Genomic DNA, 14,966 nt, shown 5'->3' on the forward strand with positions numbered 1-14,966 from the left:
GGAATGTACCGAGTAGGCATAAATGTCGCTAGGTGGTCCTGCACCTGTCTAATGAGAGAAGCCTCATGTTGAGGCTTCTCTCATTGGACAGGTGCACGCAGGCTTCCAGCGTTGTCTCAAGCACCTCTGGGCTCTGGGACACGATATGATTGATATGAGGAAGACGTGACTACTGTCAGCAGGACGTTGTCATTGAAATGAAGAGCGACAGATGATGCTCGTTTGAGCGTCGAAAATGTCTTATATGAATTGTGCGCCGCGACTTGCCAGAATGCAACAACTCTCCAGCTTCTCTAATTGAGATGCTTTTTCAGAACCTTTTTTTTTAGTAAACGGCAGCATACTGACCGAGCATCAGACTTAGCATGCTTTTCCTTTGGTACCATGAGACATGCGTGAGAACCAAGCAGCCAACAATGGCTTCTTGCTTGTCCAAACTTGGTGTGTCGGTTTGTTATGATTGTCAGCACGTGTTGGACACCGATTGCGGAGAAACTTGACCGTCATGACAGCTTCGCCCCAGTACTCCTTGGACAGTCTAGCATATTCCATATGCAGCGCGCACATTCCACCAACGTCCGGTTCACCTGCTCGGTGACCCGTTCAATTGAGGAGTGAAAGGCGGCGTGGAATCTTGCACGATCCCTCGATCACTGCAAAGCTTGCCATGTCACGCAAAGTTTATTCGCCGCCGTTACCACTGCGAAGCGTCTATACCCGCTAAGCACTGCAGAAGATAAAGACGTATTCTAGCAGTTAGAGACTTTAGCAGCACAGTCGTTGGAGCAGACTACAGACACACCAAGCACAAGCAGTCCACGTCTTACAAGAGACGTCAAGGTCTTGTTAAATGTCAGTAGCAGCTAAGGTACTACAAGTCATGAAGCGGCTTACGTCATGGTTTTAGTAGGGGGTATGCCGACTTTGTTTAAGTCGGCTACGGTATCCAGGTGCGCGGCGAAGTGGAAGAATGCTTGCGACTCGGAGCGTGATTCGCTCCGCAAAGCGATACATGGAATATCGTGTCGTTGCCGTCGGGACACAAGACGATCGGCTGCAGATTGGTTTTTCGTGTCAAGGAGACCTAAAATGGTGAAGTTGAGGGGTTAAGGCACGCCTGGTGGCTAAAGGATTCTCACAGAAGTATGGAGTCGAATACGAAGAAATCTATGCGCCGGTGGCCAAGTTCACGTCAACTTGAATCGTGCTGAGTCTGACGGCAATGTATATGCTCAAGTTGCATCAGACGGATGTCAAGTGAGCGTTCCCGGATGGTGTACTGGACAAAGATATCTACATGGCACAGCCGGATGGGTATGTCGACGCTGATCGTCCAGATTACGAGTGCAAGCTCAAAAGGTCGCTGTATGGGATGAAGCAGTCTACCGCACGTGGAACCAGACCATTGACGACTTCAGATCAAGATAATTTTGTCAAGTGTGAATCGGACCACAGCGTGTACGTCAAGTCGGAAGACGAAGACATGGTTTTTGTTGTTTTATGGGCTGATAATCTTATCATCGCAAGCTGCAACGACGAGTTTCTCACGTCAATCAAGTGACCGATTTGAGATGACAGATCTCATAGAATTTGGATATTCTGTTGGTGTGGAGATCAAGAGCGATCATGCGGCTGGCCGTATGACGATGCGACAAACCAAGTTTCTTAAGTCCGTCTTGACCAAGTTTGGTATACATGACAGAAAGCCCGTGAAAACACCTCAAGATCCTGTACTCAAGCTGACCTAGAACATGCGTGAAGGCGGATGCAAGCATGAGGACACGATGAAAATTGTAACCTACCGAAGTGCTATTCGAGGAACATGTCTTCATGGTGGCGACATGTCGAGACCTTGCTTTGGCAGTAAAAGCTTTGTGTCAGTTTGCAACTGAGCCATGTTGTAATGGGGCAACCCATTATATTAAGTAGTCACTGTTTTATTACATAATTACATACATTAAGTGTAGGCAGTATCCGGATAGCGGATACTGCGCGTCTATTTATTAATGGTTTATTATTGGGGTGCCAGACCCAATAATTAGCCAATAATAATTATTTTTATATTTGAGTGGTTCCCATGAGCTAGCGAACATATTCGCACTTACTGCGAGTTACAAAAACACAAATAAACAGAGTTAAAATTACCTTATAAATCACAGCGCTTCCTCAGCTTAATTATTAGTGTAAGACGGTAACGGGCTCTCACCCCGTTACACCTGGTAGCACTTAGTAGTCCTTCTCATGACCAAGTTCGAGATGGATATGATTAATCTTCGATGGCTCCAGCAGTTTCGCTGGAGCATGCAGATTTCTCCCATCTCACTACAGTAGAATGGCAGGCATTACACCGCCTCGCGGCGGTGTCGGGTGAAATCTTCGTGACGTCGCTGCTGAGCACAGCGACGCCCGAACAACACCGTGCTGCCATCCAAGACTACATCGTGCGCGAGCTCGCCGAAGCGAATCGGCGAGTACATACTCCCTCGCGTCCCTCCGATTACGATGCAATTAAAATGGAGACGTCGACGTACTCTGGTGATGGTTCAGATCGTCTCCCCCGTAATCGCTGGTTTAGCGAGATTGATATCGCCATAGCGTCAAGGTTGATTGACGCTCCGACGGCCAAGGTTAATTTCCTACTGTCTCGGCTTGTTGGTAAAGCCAAAGAATGGGCTCTTGGGAAGCTCGTTGTAAACGAGTTGGCATTCCCCACGCTGGACGATATCCAGCGCGACTTACGACTGGCATTCGAGCCCCCTCAAGATGAGTCACGCTTGCGCGCAGACTTCTTTTCACTTCGACAGGGCAAGCTGTCGATGCGCGATTACGTACAGAAGACGCGACATCTTGCTTCGTGTATCACCACGCAGCCGATCGACATGGCTTCACAAGTTCATGTCTTTGTCTTTGGTATGCAAGAGGGCATGACCCGCTATTGCCTCACACGTGCTGAACCTAAGACTCTTGAGGAGGCATTTGCCCTCGCGCTTCTCGAAGATTACACGGTCGCGTCGTCATACTTGCAGGCAGCGTCGCAACGCCCGCGTACGTCTGGCCGAGAGCCTATGGAAATTGACGTTATTGATGCTTCTCGTGGTCGCGGCAAGCAATTGGCCGCGAAATTCGAAGTCAAAACACGATGAAGTGTTATCGGTGCGGCAAGACAGGCCATCGTGCGGCCGTCTGCCGAGCACCAGCGCCGGTGTCCATGAACACAGCTGTCTCACGTGGAGATACTGTGTCGTCGGTGGTCCCGCCAAAAAACGAGCGGTTCCAGTAGGTGCGGGGCGCCCTACTGGCAGTAATGGAGCCCCGAGTACTCAGGTGGCAGCTCGAGCTCCTAGCCTCAAAGCGATACATACTCACTTCAATGCCACCACCATGCGCGACGATTCGAGACTGATAATTATCAGTCTCATCGTTGCTGGAGTTAAACGACCACTTCGAGCGTTGTTGGATTCGGGTGCATCCAACAACTTCTTTCGAGCATCATGTTTGTCTATTCTCCCGTCTACAATTACGGTTCGAGAAAGTCCAGGTGACATCGCTGTCAAACTTGCTGATGGACAACCACAGCGTGTCCCGCGTAAAACAGTGGTTTTGCCGTACACGTTTGACGGCTTCCAAAGTAATGACGAATTTCTGGTGTACGAGATGAATTATGCATTCGATTGCATCTCGGGGATACCGTGGCTGTCACGGTATCAGCCGACGATAGACTGGCTATCTCGGTCCGTCAAACGACGAAGCGGTTACGACGTAAGTGAAGTTTTCACTCATCTGTTGGTTGCGCCATCCGATTGGCCTCACGTCAGGGTCGTGAACGAACTCGCCACGACTAGAAGTCAGCACAGAGAGAGCGATGGCCCTCTGTGTCCGGTATGTTCAGTCACACTGATAGAACCACAAAACGAGGCGGTCGAACAGAGGTTCCCGCAAACACAGACATCGGTCGAGCAGGGGCTCCCGATTAACAACGAGGCGCTCGAACAGGGGTTCCCGCACACACGGACATCGGTCGAGCAGGGGTTCCCGAGTTCTATCGAGGCGGTCGAGCAGGGGCTCCCGCGTACAACTACGTCGGCCGAGCAGAGGCTCCCGATCAACATCGAGGCGGTCGAGCAGGGACTCCCGCATACACACGCAACGGACAAGCAGAGGCTCCCGATTGTAACCGAGGTGGTCGAGCAGAGGCTCCCACATACATCTGAGGCGGTCGACGACGAGCTCCCGCCTCTTATCGACGGGAATGAACGGACTGCGGATTCAAATGTGAACGCCGTGGTGGAGACAGAGCTCCCACGTCTAGCGGGGGGTACTTCATCCTCCAGCGACAGCGACGTTCCAGCCTCGAGCAGTGGCTTAAGACGCACGAGAAAGCGTAAACGCAAGAAAGGTGCACGCCGGTCGCCAAGACGACGGAATTCTCGCTCAAGTGCCGTTGAAGATGATACTGTATGGACGGAATTCTCGCTCAAGTGCCGTTGAAGATGATACTGTATGGACGGAATCCGTATGTGCGCTTGAATATGTGGAAGGGTCTTCACATCGCGGCCGCTACGTTGAGGTAGCGAGCCCTCCGTGCACTGTTGCAGAGATCACATCTCTATTAGCCCTACCATGGAAAGATTTCCTTCACGACCTCAAGGCCGGCGACATCGAGCAAGTGTGCATCATATCAGCCGCCGAAGCAGCTAGTGGAGAAGTTCTGGAGGCTCGCCCAAAGAGCGCTGAGCCCAAATCAGCGCGCGAAGAACGTTTCGTGGCACAGTCTTGGGAAGCCCTTCGTGCTTCGGGCAACCCTGTCTATGATATCGCGCGTGACTATGCCGACATCTTTCCGGAGAAAATCCCCGCTGAGCTTCCAGCGGATCGTGGTGTGCGACACGAGATCGATCTCGTGCCAGGATCGAAGTATTGCGTGACGCGGCAGTGGCCGCTACCGCGTGACCAAGTCATCGCAATTGATGAATTTTTTGAGGGCCGCCGTAAGGCAGGACACGTTCGCGAAAGCATCTCGCCACATTCGAGCCCGACTTTCTGTGTGAAGAAAGCCACCGGCGGTTGGCGCATCGTGCATGCTTTTAACAAGTTGAATGACGCCACGATCCCGGCTCAAACACCAATTCCTCGGAAAGACATGGTACTGGATACCATGTCCGGCAGCGAGATTTTTAGCGCCATAGACCTGACAGACGGGTTTTACCAGATTTTAATGAGGGACAGTGATATCCCGTTCACCGCTGTCAGCACACCGAGTGGGATGCTTTGGGAGTGGCTAGTCATGCCACAAGGCCTTAAGAACGCTCCAGCAACGTTCAACCGGATGGTGACACAAGTGCTTCGGCCACTACGTGATTTTGCTCCAAGTTATTTCGACGATATTTTTGTTCACAGCCGCGCTGAGCAACAACTCAGCGCTACGGAGGTCCACCTTCGGCACTTGAAACAGGTGTTCCAAGTGATGCGCGAGAACAAATTGTACGCAAATTTGAAGAAGTGTGTCTTCTGTGCTCCCGAGATTCCAGTTCTTGGATGTTATGTTAGCAAGGAGGGTGTCCGTGCTGATCCCGAGAAAGTGTCATCGATATGTTCCTGGCCTACGCCTAGGAACCAAACGGAACTACGCCAATGGCTTGGCTTGGCCAATTACTTGCATAAGTATACGAAGAACTATGCAGAGCTCATCCAGCCACTATCGACTCTACTGAAGAAAGACGCAGTTTGGTCATGGAAAGCTGAACATCAGTCTGCCTTCAACTCTGTGAAAAAGAGCTTGTCTGAAGCACCAGTGCTGATGTTGCCTGATGATTCCAAGCCATTTCACGTCGTCTGTGATGCGAGTAATTTCGCAATTGGATGTGCCCTCATGCAGTTTGACGATGAGGGCCGAGAGCGCGTCGTGAGCTTTCAGTCACGGCAGATGAAACCTGCAGAGAGAAACTATCCGGTACATGACAAGGAACTTTTGGCTATGCGTTACGCGCTGATCAAGTTCAGAGTATATTTGCTCGGCGAGAAGATGTTTTCGGTCTATACAGATCACGCATCATTGCGTACCGCCGTCAAGACTCCCCACTTGTCCCAGCGTATGGCACGTTGGTTGTCATACTTCTCAGAGTATAATTTCGTGGTTTTTTACAAACCCGGCAAGAACAATATTCTTGCTGACGCGCTTCTCGACGTCCCGATTATGATCTCGACGTGACATGGGTCATCAGCCAGGCAGTGCTGAAGACGAGGACGACGACATTTGTTTATGCTGTGCTGAGCAGGGGCTCAATGCAATAATTTCGACACCTGAGCTGTCAATCCGGACTCAAGTCGCTGAGTCATATGCGAACGATTCATTCTACACGGGAATTATCAATTACCTTCGACACCCTAGTGAGGGTTCACTCGCGAAGTTGACGAAACCAACGCGTGATAACATCAAGCGTTACGCGCTTGATGGTCCGCTGCTGACTTATACAATGGACGTTTTCGACCCACCGCGCGTCGTCATCCCTGCTGATGACGACCTCCGCGCACGATTGGTGCATGAATTTCATGACACTCCAGCTGATGGTCATTTGTGTCGCGAGAAGACGTTCGCGGCCATTTCTCGTGTGTTTTTCTGGCCGCGTATGTACAAATACATCCAGAAATGGGTACGCTCTTGTGAAATATGCCAGCGTGTGAAGCCTGCACCGTCTTCACAAGCTCCATTGCGTCCGCTTCCAATCGCCACGGAAGCCTGGCGTTCGGTCAGCATGGATTTCATCTTTGGTCTCCCTCCGGACGAACAGAAACGCACGGGCGTATTGGTTTTTGTGGATCGATTTAGCAAAATGGTGCATTTTGCTCCAGTCTCCGCGCACGTTACGGCGGAGACGACCGCGCAGATCTTTATCGATCTCATATTTCGACATCACAGCTTGCCTGAATCAATTGTTTCGGACCGCGACCCGCGCTTTACGTCAGCTTTTTGGGCAACGTTGTTTCAACTATTGGGCCCGCGACTGCTTATGTCTACGGCAGCCCATCCAGAGACGGATGGGCAAACGGAGCGCGTGAACAGAGTGCTTGAAGATGTACTACGCAGTTATGCGACATCGTTCACGTCGTGGAGTTCGTTTCTCCCTCTCGCTGAATTTGCAATCAACAACGCAGTTCATGCGTCGACTGGGTTGACGCCATCTTTCGTGAATAACGCGAGGCACCCTCGCGTTCCAGCGCTTCTTGCTCTTTCAGCTTCAGAACACCCAGTTTCTAAGCTTGGTGGGGGAGTATCTCCCGATGACACTACGCGAATTTTTTTGATGATTGGTAATGTTGAAGATAAGGTTGCTGCCGATTCAACTCATGCTGTTAATTTCGTGGCCAATGGCATATCGAGTCCCGACGCGATGCATCCCATCGCGTCTCCCGTCGCTAATTTTGCTCCTAAAGAGTCCACTTCTCCTGTAAGTTCGGCTGCTGTGACCGAATTCCTATTACTACGGCAAAGTATCACGCGTTTTGTACGCGATGCACTCCAAGAAGCAGTGGATAAACAAAAGGAGAACGCGGACAAGAGAGGTCGAAAGAACATGCTGACGTTCAAAGAAGGTGACAGAGTCTTATTATCGACAAGCGGATTACCAGACACATCAGTAACGAATTTGGGCGCTAATAAATTAGCGCCAAGATATATTGGGCCCTTTCGGACTGTTAAAGTTCATGGAGATGCCTACACGCTAGATATACCTACCACTATGCGTTTGCACCCGACATTCTATGTCGGGCGCCTTAAGGCTTACCTGCCGGCGTATCTCCCTTTGGTCCTTCCTCGCTCTTCTGTATCGACTCAAAGTCCGACATCCCCTGCCGACGACGCTGACGACGACTGGGACCAAGTCCTGCACGAGCGCGAGCAGACCCGTTCTACTGGGGTCAACCGAACGCAGCAGTCTCGAGCTGTCGTAGACGCTCCACCAAGCCCTGCTGCTCCCGTCGGGTCCTCTCGGCAGCCTCTGTCGCAGCTGCTGCACGATCTCGAGCCCTCTCGGCCATCTCACGGGCATCCAGAAGGCCGTTCTTCGCCTCTTCAGTGTCAGCACGAAGGAAACGAAGCTCGTCACTCGACGGCACAGGCGCCCGATTATGAGAATCGGCGCCCAACCTAAGAAGCCTTCCGTCGTGATGCTCCTCCTCCCTTAATAGATGCATCGGGTGAGCGACGCTGGATTGTGGACCGTATCGTCGGTCATGAAGACCCCACGCCTCTTGCGCCGAGTAGTGACTCGGCGCCATCGAAGAGTCGTTCTGAAACGCATTGTAAGGTCCGATGGTTGGGTTATTCACCAACGGAAGACACGTGGGAGCCTCGAAGTATGCTGACCCGCGATGTTCCTGACGTCGTTGAGGAGTACGAGACCAGTAAGAGGTCGGCGAACGCGACCGACGCTGTTGACTCCTTCCACGATCCCGCGAACCGCGACGTGCGTGAATTGGCGATCGACGACGATCTCCCGAGCGACTCTGACGTCTTCTACGAGGCTCGGGAGCATTTGGATACCTTGACGATCGAGAGCGACTACGAGAACGACCTCGGTGGTCGTAAGACAAACGATCTCGGCTACGTGAACTCCTCCATTGATCGACAGGGCGCTCCCTCATGTGACGCAAGACAGATACTTGGAGCTCTGAGAGGCTCCTCTCATAGCGTCCGATCCATGGTCGGATGTGCTGGGACATTCCCCGTGCACACACCATGTCGTTTCATTCCTGCCGCATTGGTCGCGGTCTCTCCACGTAACACTGTGGGCACCCTTCACGGACATGGACGTAACTCATGTGGAACTTATCACGAGTCAAATGACATACGCGTCGTCGTAAGTCGCCAATAGCGTGGACGCCATGAGTATCTTCGCGTCCCTCGATCCAGGACGTGCAGGATGTCCCTTCACGTCGACTCGCGTTCCAGCGTCTGATGAAGGCACACCAAGACCGTTGCAGTGCGTCTTCAGTGTATGCGTGATTCGTTCCTTTGCCTCGAACGTTACGGTATCGTGTGAAGAGTCTCTTCATGGACTCTAGTGATTCAGGTTGGTGAGCGCCTTCAAGGCTGTACAAGCCCCACGGCTTCAAGTCGTCATCCATGGCCTGCGGTGCATGCTCTCTTCGAAGTGTCTGATGACCCCAACTGTCGTTTGGGGTCGAGTCGCGTCGGTGTTCAGGATTCATGCTGCTCAGTTGTTCGTGACTGAGCAGATTCGAAGACCAAGATGACATGTCGTTGGAGTTCTCGTTGGGCTTTTCGTTGGACTATTCGTTGAGAAAAAACTTTCTGTGTATGGCGCTTACGTCACGGTAAGCGCAACTTAAAGAGGGGGGTGATGTAATGGGGCAACCCATTATATTAAGTAGTCATAGTTTTATTACATAATTACATACATTAAGTTTAGGCAGTATCCGGATAGCGGATACTGCGCGTCTATTTATTATTGGTTTATTATTGGGGTGCCAGACCCAATGATTAGCCAATAATAATTAGTTCTATATTTGAGTGGTTCCCATGAGCTAGGGAACATATTCGCACTTACTGCGAATTACAAAAACACAAATAAACAGAGTTAAAATTACCTTATAAATCACAGCGCTTCCTCAGCTTAATTATTAGTGTAAGACGGTAACGGGCTCTCACCCCTTTATATGTTATGGCATCAGCTGTCACCTTGTGATCCCTCGAGAATCTATGTGCCTCATGACACAGATCTCAAGCTGATGATCTTTCACGAGCTCCACGATGCGCCATCTAGTGGGCATCTGGGCCGTGAAAAGACATTCTTACGAGTGTCAGAGGAATTTTGGTGGCCACATCTATATAGATGGGTGGCCAACTATATTCGCTCTTGCGAATAGTGTCAGCGCATTAAGTCTGCACCGTCCAGCAGTGCGCCACTGGAGCCGCTACCGATTCCGACCAACTGTTGGAAGTCAGTAAGTCTGGACTTCATGTTTGGCATGCCGCCCGATCATAAGGGTCGGACGGGGCTAGTCGTCTTTGTAGACAGACTGAGCAAAATGGTGCATTTAGCACCATGTTAAACATCGGTCACAGGCAAGGAGGCAGCTCTCTTGTTCCTGGACCATGTTTACCGACTACACGGTATGCCCGAGTCCATAGTATTGGACCGGGATCCACGTTTTACGTTTTATGTGTTCGAGCTGCTAGGTAGCAAGCTCCACATGTTGACCGCAGATCATCCCCAGACCGATGGCCATACATAACGTGCCGATCGGGTCGTGTGGATGTCTTACGCGCGATAACAACTCCCAAGGAGTGGAGCAAGCAATTGCCCTTTGTCGAGTTCTCTATAAATAACAGTGTCCACGCCAGTACGGGTGAGACACCGTTTTATATTAACGGACTGCGCCATCCTCGGACGCCAGTCGCGTTCGTGCGCAGCCCGAGTCTTAGTGGAAGGGCCCCTTACTATGCTCGGTGCAAAAGAAAGACATAGTTTCGTCAACATGACGATGACCAATAAGGGTATCATCTCAAAGACAGAAACTTGCCCTATTGACCCTGCCAGTTTATCAGTGGTCAATAAAACTACGCCTTATGACCGACTTCTCGGCGGTATCATATGCGAGTTTGATGCTAAAAGCGTGAGCGAAACTCAACGCTTTGTGGATAAGCGATTAGCCATCACACGTTAAGTCCGTGACGCAATGGCAAGCGAGCAAAAAGTCACCATACATAGTTAGTTATTAATATATTTAGGGAGGCTAGTGAGCGCTCACTTTTCGCTTTTGAGCGGGCTAATTAATCTAGCTTGAATAAAAATACCTCTTCAAAATGAAGTTCCTCTTTACAAGCATACAATTAAGATTGTAGTTGGTTACTAATTTGAAGTTATCATTTAGATAACTCGATTTGATCGGTTACATGAGGGTACTTTGCGAAGATATCAGCTGCTTGCATAATAATGGGCAAGACAGTGAATCGCACGGTAAAAGTCGCTGCAGCAATGGTGCCACGCCGATCGCCCCGTCTAATTAAAATTAAAATGCACCTTAACAACGATGCTGTCCCCATAAATACTCGACGCATCATGATTCTAAAGAAATCAAAGCATTTGGCACCATGCACACTTTCCCGGGGCTTCGAGACTCGCTACGAAGCTAAGGGCTATTCGACTGTCATCGGCGTGGACGAAGCCGGTCGAGGGCCTCTGGCTGGACCTGTAGTAGCGGCAGCATGTCACATCCCGCCAGAAGTGACGATCACGGGTATTAATGACAGCAAAACGATTTCGGAGCCACAGCGCGAGGCACTATTCGAGCTCCTGACTACCCATCTGGATGTTACGTATGCTGTACACGTAAATAGTGCGCAGCGAATCGATGAAATCAACGTATTGCAGGCAACACTCGAGTCAATGACTAAGTCTGTGAATCTCTTGGCAAAGCAACTGCACCAAAATGACAAGATATTTGTGCTAGTGGATGGCAACACGTTGCCGCCAATGCTAAAGTTGCCGGCTGAGGCAGTGGTTAAGGGTGACGCGAAGGTCTTAAGCATTGCGGCGGCCTCCATTATTGCCAAGGTCACACGAGACCGGATAATGCGTAAATACGACATTGAATATCCTCAGTATGGCCTCGCGCAGCACAAAGGTTATCCAACGCGTGCTCACGTTGCTGCAATAAGCAAGCATGGGCCATCTGAAATCCATCGAATGACCTTTGCACCCTTAAAACGTAAAATGTAGAGGAGTAAATTCTTTCCTGTGAAAAGCTGTTAAAACAGTGCTTAGAATTTGACTGCGCCTATGTTCTCCTTGAGCATTGCCGGCACTGCCATTAATGTGGCACTATTACTGTTTTGAACACTTGAAACATCAGCTTGCACCGGTAACAGGTAAAGTACGAACTGATCTGATTGGCTGTATTTGTGGCAACAATGAGGAAATATCAACAAGACGATGCTCAAATAATTCAAAATACCGTTAATTTTTAACAGCCGAAAATTACGATTGAATAAGCAAAGGAATGATGATATCCATTGCTGCGAATTCCTTAAAACATTTGCGATGTTCAATTCGAACTATCTTGTCTTTGTCACAATTCACCGCTTTCAATGACGGTTATAGAGAGCTTAGGCTTGCTGTTGGCTCCAACCGGCACACTCTCCATCTTTCGCAATAGCAGTAGTGATGCAGGGTCCAGCACCTTGCCGAAGATCACGTGCTTGTTATCCAGCCAATCGCACGGCGCGCAGGTTAGATAGAATTGACAACCATTGGTACCTGGTCCGCTATTTGCCTAAACAATTTCACCTTATGTAAGCAAATAATTCAAGTTTGATGATCGGCAACATACAGCTTTACCATGGCAAGCAATCCAGGTTCTGTGTGCTTGTGGGCGAAGCTTTCGTCTTCAAATTTGTCGCCATAAATGCTGATTCGACCGGATCCATCGCCCTACACATCGCAACTTGACTAATCATAACTGACATGTAACAGCTACAAGACCACACAATTATTTACATTGAGAAAATCACCCCCTTGCACCATAAAGTCCTTAATGACACGGTGAAATGAGCTTCCCTTATAGCCTACCGGCAAGTCAGATTTCCTGAGGGCAGCGGCAGCCAAAACCGTAACAGCGTCATCAAGATGATGTCACGACATTGCAGAATAGCTGCTGCTTTCATAGCTGTACCTGTACTCGCCCGTGCAGAATTGTCTACCGAAGTCACACAAAAATGAACTTAGCCATTGCGCAGTCTTCGAAGATTGTCCATCGCGCGTCCCACCTAAAATTTTCGACGGTGCGTGGGCAATACTTTTTAAACAGCTCAAGTCGAAGACGGCCCACAGGTGCGCCTCCGATCGAAATGTCGAAAAATACAACCGGATTGCCCCGTCGCCACGCCTCATTAAGCGCAGCGTCCATGGCTTACAAGATTTGCAATTAATTTCAGTTTGGAAAGGAGGTATCGGTATTTTTCTAACCTAGCTTTTGCTAACCCCCTCCCCCCGCCTAAGATTGAGGTATTTTGATTGCCTAAAAGTAATCCCGTTTGCTGCGATTTAATTGGCCATTACGAAAATGGAGGTCGTCGAAAATGCTCTGGGTCGCCCGTCCCAGTATATTGCTTCGATTCCCGAGCAAATGCTCGTCGACTCTTGCGATTGTAAATGCAGAGAGCTTGAAGAATAGTACAAGACATTATATAAAAGTGCAAGATTAATGAAGGTTTGAGGTACTTCGTGCTGCGATCGCGAGCTAATTAACTAAAGCTATTTGATACAGCTTTATTTATCATCAATGCATCGCTGGTAGTCACAGCACAGACGAAATTTAAATAAATCGAGAAAAAAATGCTTGCTGACGCATACACGGCCGTTTATACCCATATTTATTGCAAAGTAATATACATGTGTAGTCAAAACCCGTTCTTAAAGCGCGACCTAATTTGCATAGCCGTAGCTGTAACGGGGTGTATCGTTACATAAAATTAACACTTAAGGTTGTTAATTAATATATTATCTAAAAGGTAGATAATATTTGGAAAACATTACTTTATATAGTAATGCTCAGAAATCTTATGCATAAATAGGTATAAGCCGCTATATCTATTTATCCCGCAGACTAATCAGCTGTAAATTCAATTGCATGTTTAGTATTAGTTTATAATTAAGTTAGCATTAACAGATAGAAAGAAGAAGAAACTTAATTATATTAATACAGTTTTCATTTAACCCTCTTTAAGGTAGTTGTCTTAAAAGAGTAGCCTTCCTCTGCACGTACTAGTGTACGTGAAGTGACGTAAGGCACCACTCGCAACTGAAGCAGAGCGAAGTGGACTTGTACTGAAGCAGTACAAGTCGTAATGCCCCGTCACACCTGGTAGCACTTTGTAGTCCGTCCAAGGACCACATTTCCTTCATCTAACATGGACATGTCAGATAATAGTGGGAATACGCATCACGTTTCCCGTGAAAGCTACTACTTTCTAAGTCACATAGAAGGGATTGCGGTCGAACGAATGAGTTCGACCAAAGGAAACGATGCAATCTTGGCAATGCTGTCCAACAGACAAAGGTATTATTATACCTTTAAATACTTTAGAATATGATATTAAATACAATTTTTATCGAATTTAATCGTATTTACTGTAGTACTTTTTTTTGATAGTATGCTTTTTTAAAAATGTTTTTTTCTCTCCAAAACTCATTGAGAGATTTAATTGTTTGAACGTTTCTTCAGACGATAAAAAACATTACAAATCCTAATCGAATTCAAATTAAAAATTTAATGGAATCATTAATACACCATTTTAAATATTATTCAGAAAATATTTCGATAAATAGTGGAGAAATTATTTTTGTGAAAGAAGGTTTTATAAGAAGTATTTTTTTTTAGAAAATCATACAAATAGTCAATTTAAAGTATTATCAGAAATTTGCGCTGTCGATTATAATATCTTCTTTCTATTAAATAAATATTATAAATATAAAATAATACAATGTTGTATTATTTTATATTTATAACTTTTGGACAGTGATGTCCTCCATTCAGCCATCGCCAAGTTCATACAACATGAACTTGACGAGAGGAAGGAGAAGGTAGCCTTGCTGAATCAGCAAGGCTCTCAACAGGCAGAACTGTTGAGGTTACAACAGGTACAGACCCCTGTACTTGGGATGACGCAAACGCGTCGTCCCGAAACCTTATCGATTGACATCTCTAAGTATAGGGGAGTCGAAGAAGACTCCCTCTTGAGATGGTTTGTCGAGTTGGACAATGCCATAAGGGCACGTCACCATCGTCGAAGAGCAAATGCAAGTCGCATTTGCTCAGTCAAATTTGGAAGATCGTGCCAGAACTTGTGCACTAGGCCTTGCGTTGCGCGACCCATATGTCTTTGGGTTGCTAAAGGCTTTTAAAACCCGGCTCAAACAGACGTTTGAACCGCCTAGGCTGAGTTC

At 48.3% G+C, this 14,966-nt stretch overlaps 2 protein-coding genes across 2 annotated transcripts; one reads left to right on the forward strand and one right to left on the reverse strand.

Moving 5' to 3' along the window:
* Positions 1 to 10,955: 10,955 nt before the first annotated feature.
* Positions 10,956 to 11,741, forward strand: CCR75_000003 (uncharacterized protein; the record flags this gene model as incomplete). Its single annotated transcript, XM_067958111.1, has 1 exon — positions 10,956 to 11,741. One exon carries the CDS (start codon positions 10,956 to 10,958, stop codon positions 11,739 to 11,741), a length of 786 nt encoding a protein of 261 aa, XP_067823041.1.
* An 87-nt stretch (positions 11,742 to 11,828) lies between these two features.
* Positions 11,829 to 12,927, reverse strand: CCR75_000004 (uncharacterized protein; the record flags this gene model as incomplete). The annotated part of the gene is made up of 4 exons (XM_067958112.1): positions 11,829 to 12,294; positions 12,360 to 12,465; positions 12,519 to 12,717; positions 12,788 to 12,927. 2 exons carry the CDS (start codon positions 12,925 to 12,927, stop codon positions 12,654 to 12,656), a joined length of 204 nt encoding a protein of 67 aa, XP_067823040.1. The 3' UTR covers positions 11,829 to 12,294; positions 12,360 to 12,465; positions 12,519 to 12,653.
* Between the last annotated feature and the right edge of the window lie 2,039 nt (positions 12,928 to 14,966).

The sequence above is a fragment of the Bremia lactucae genome, linkage group LG1 (genome assembly GCF_004359215.1).
Source record: "Bremia lactucae strain SF5 linkage group LG1, whole genome shotgun sequence".
Classification (NCBI taxonomy): domain Eukaryota; phylum Oomycota; class Peronosporomycetes; order Peronosporales; family Peronosporaceae; genus Bremia; species Bremia lactucae.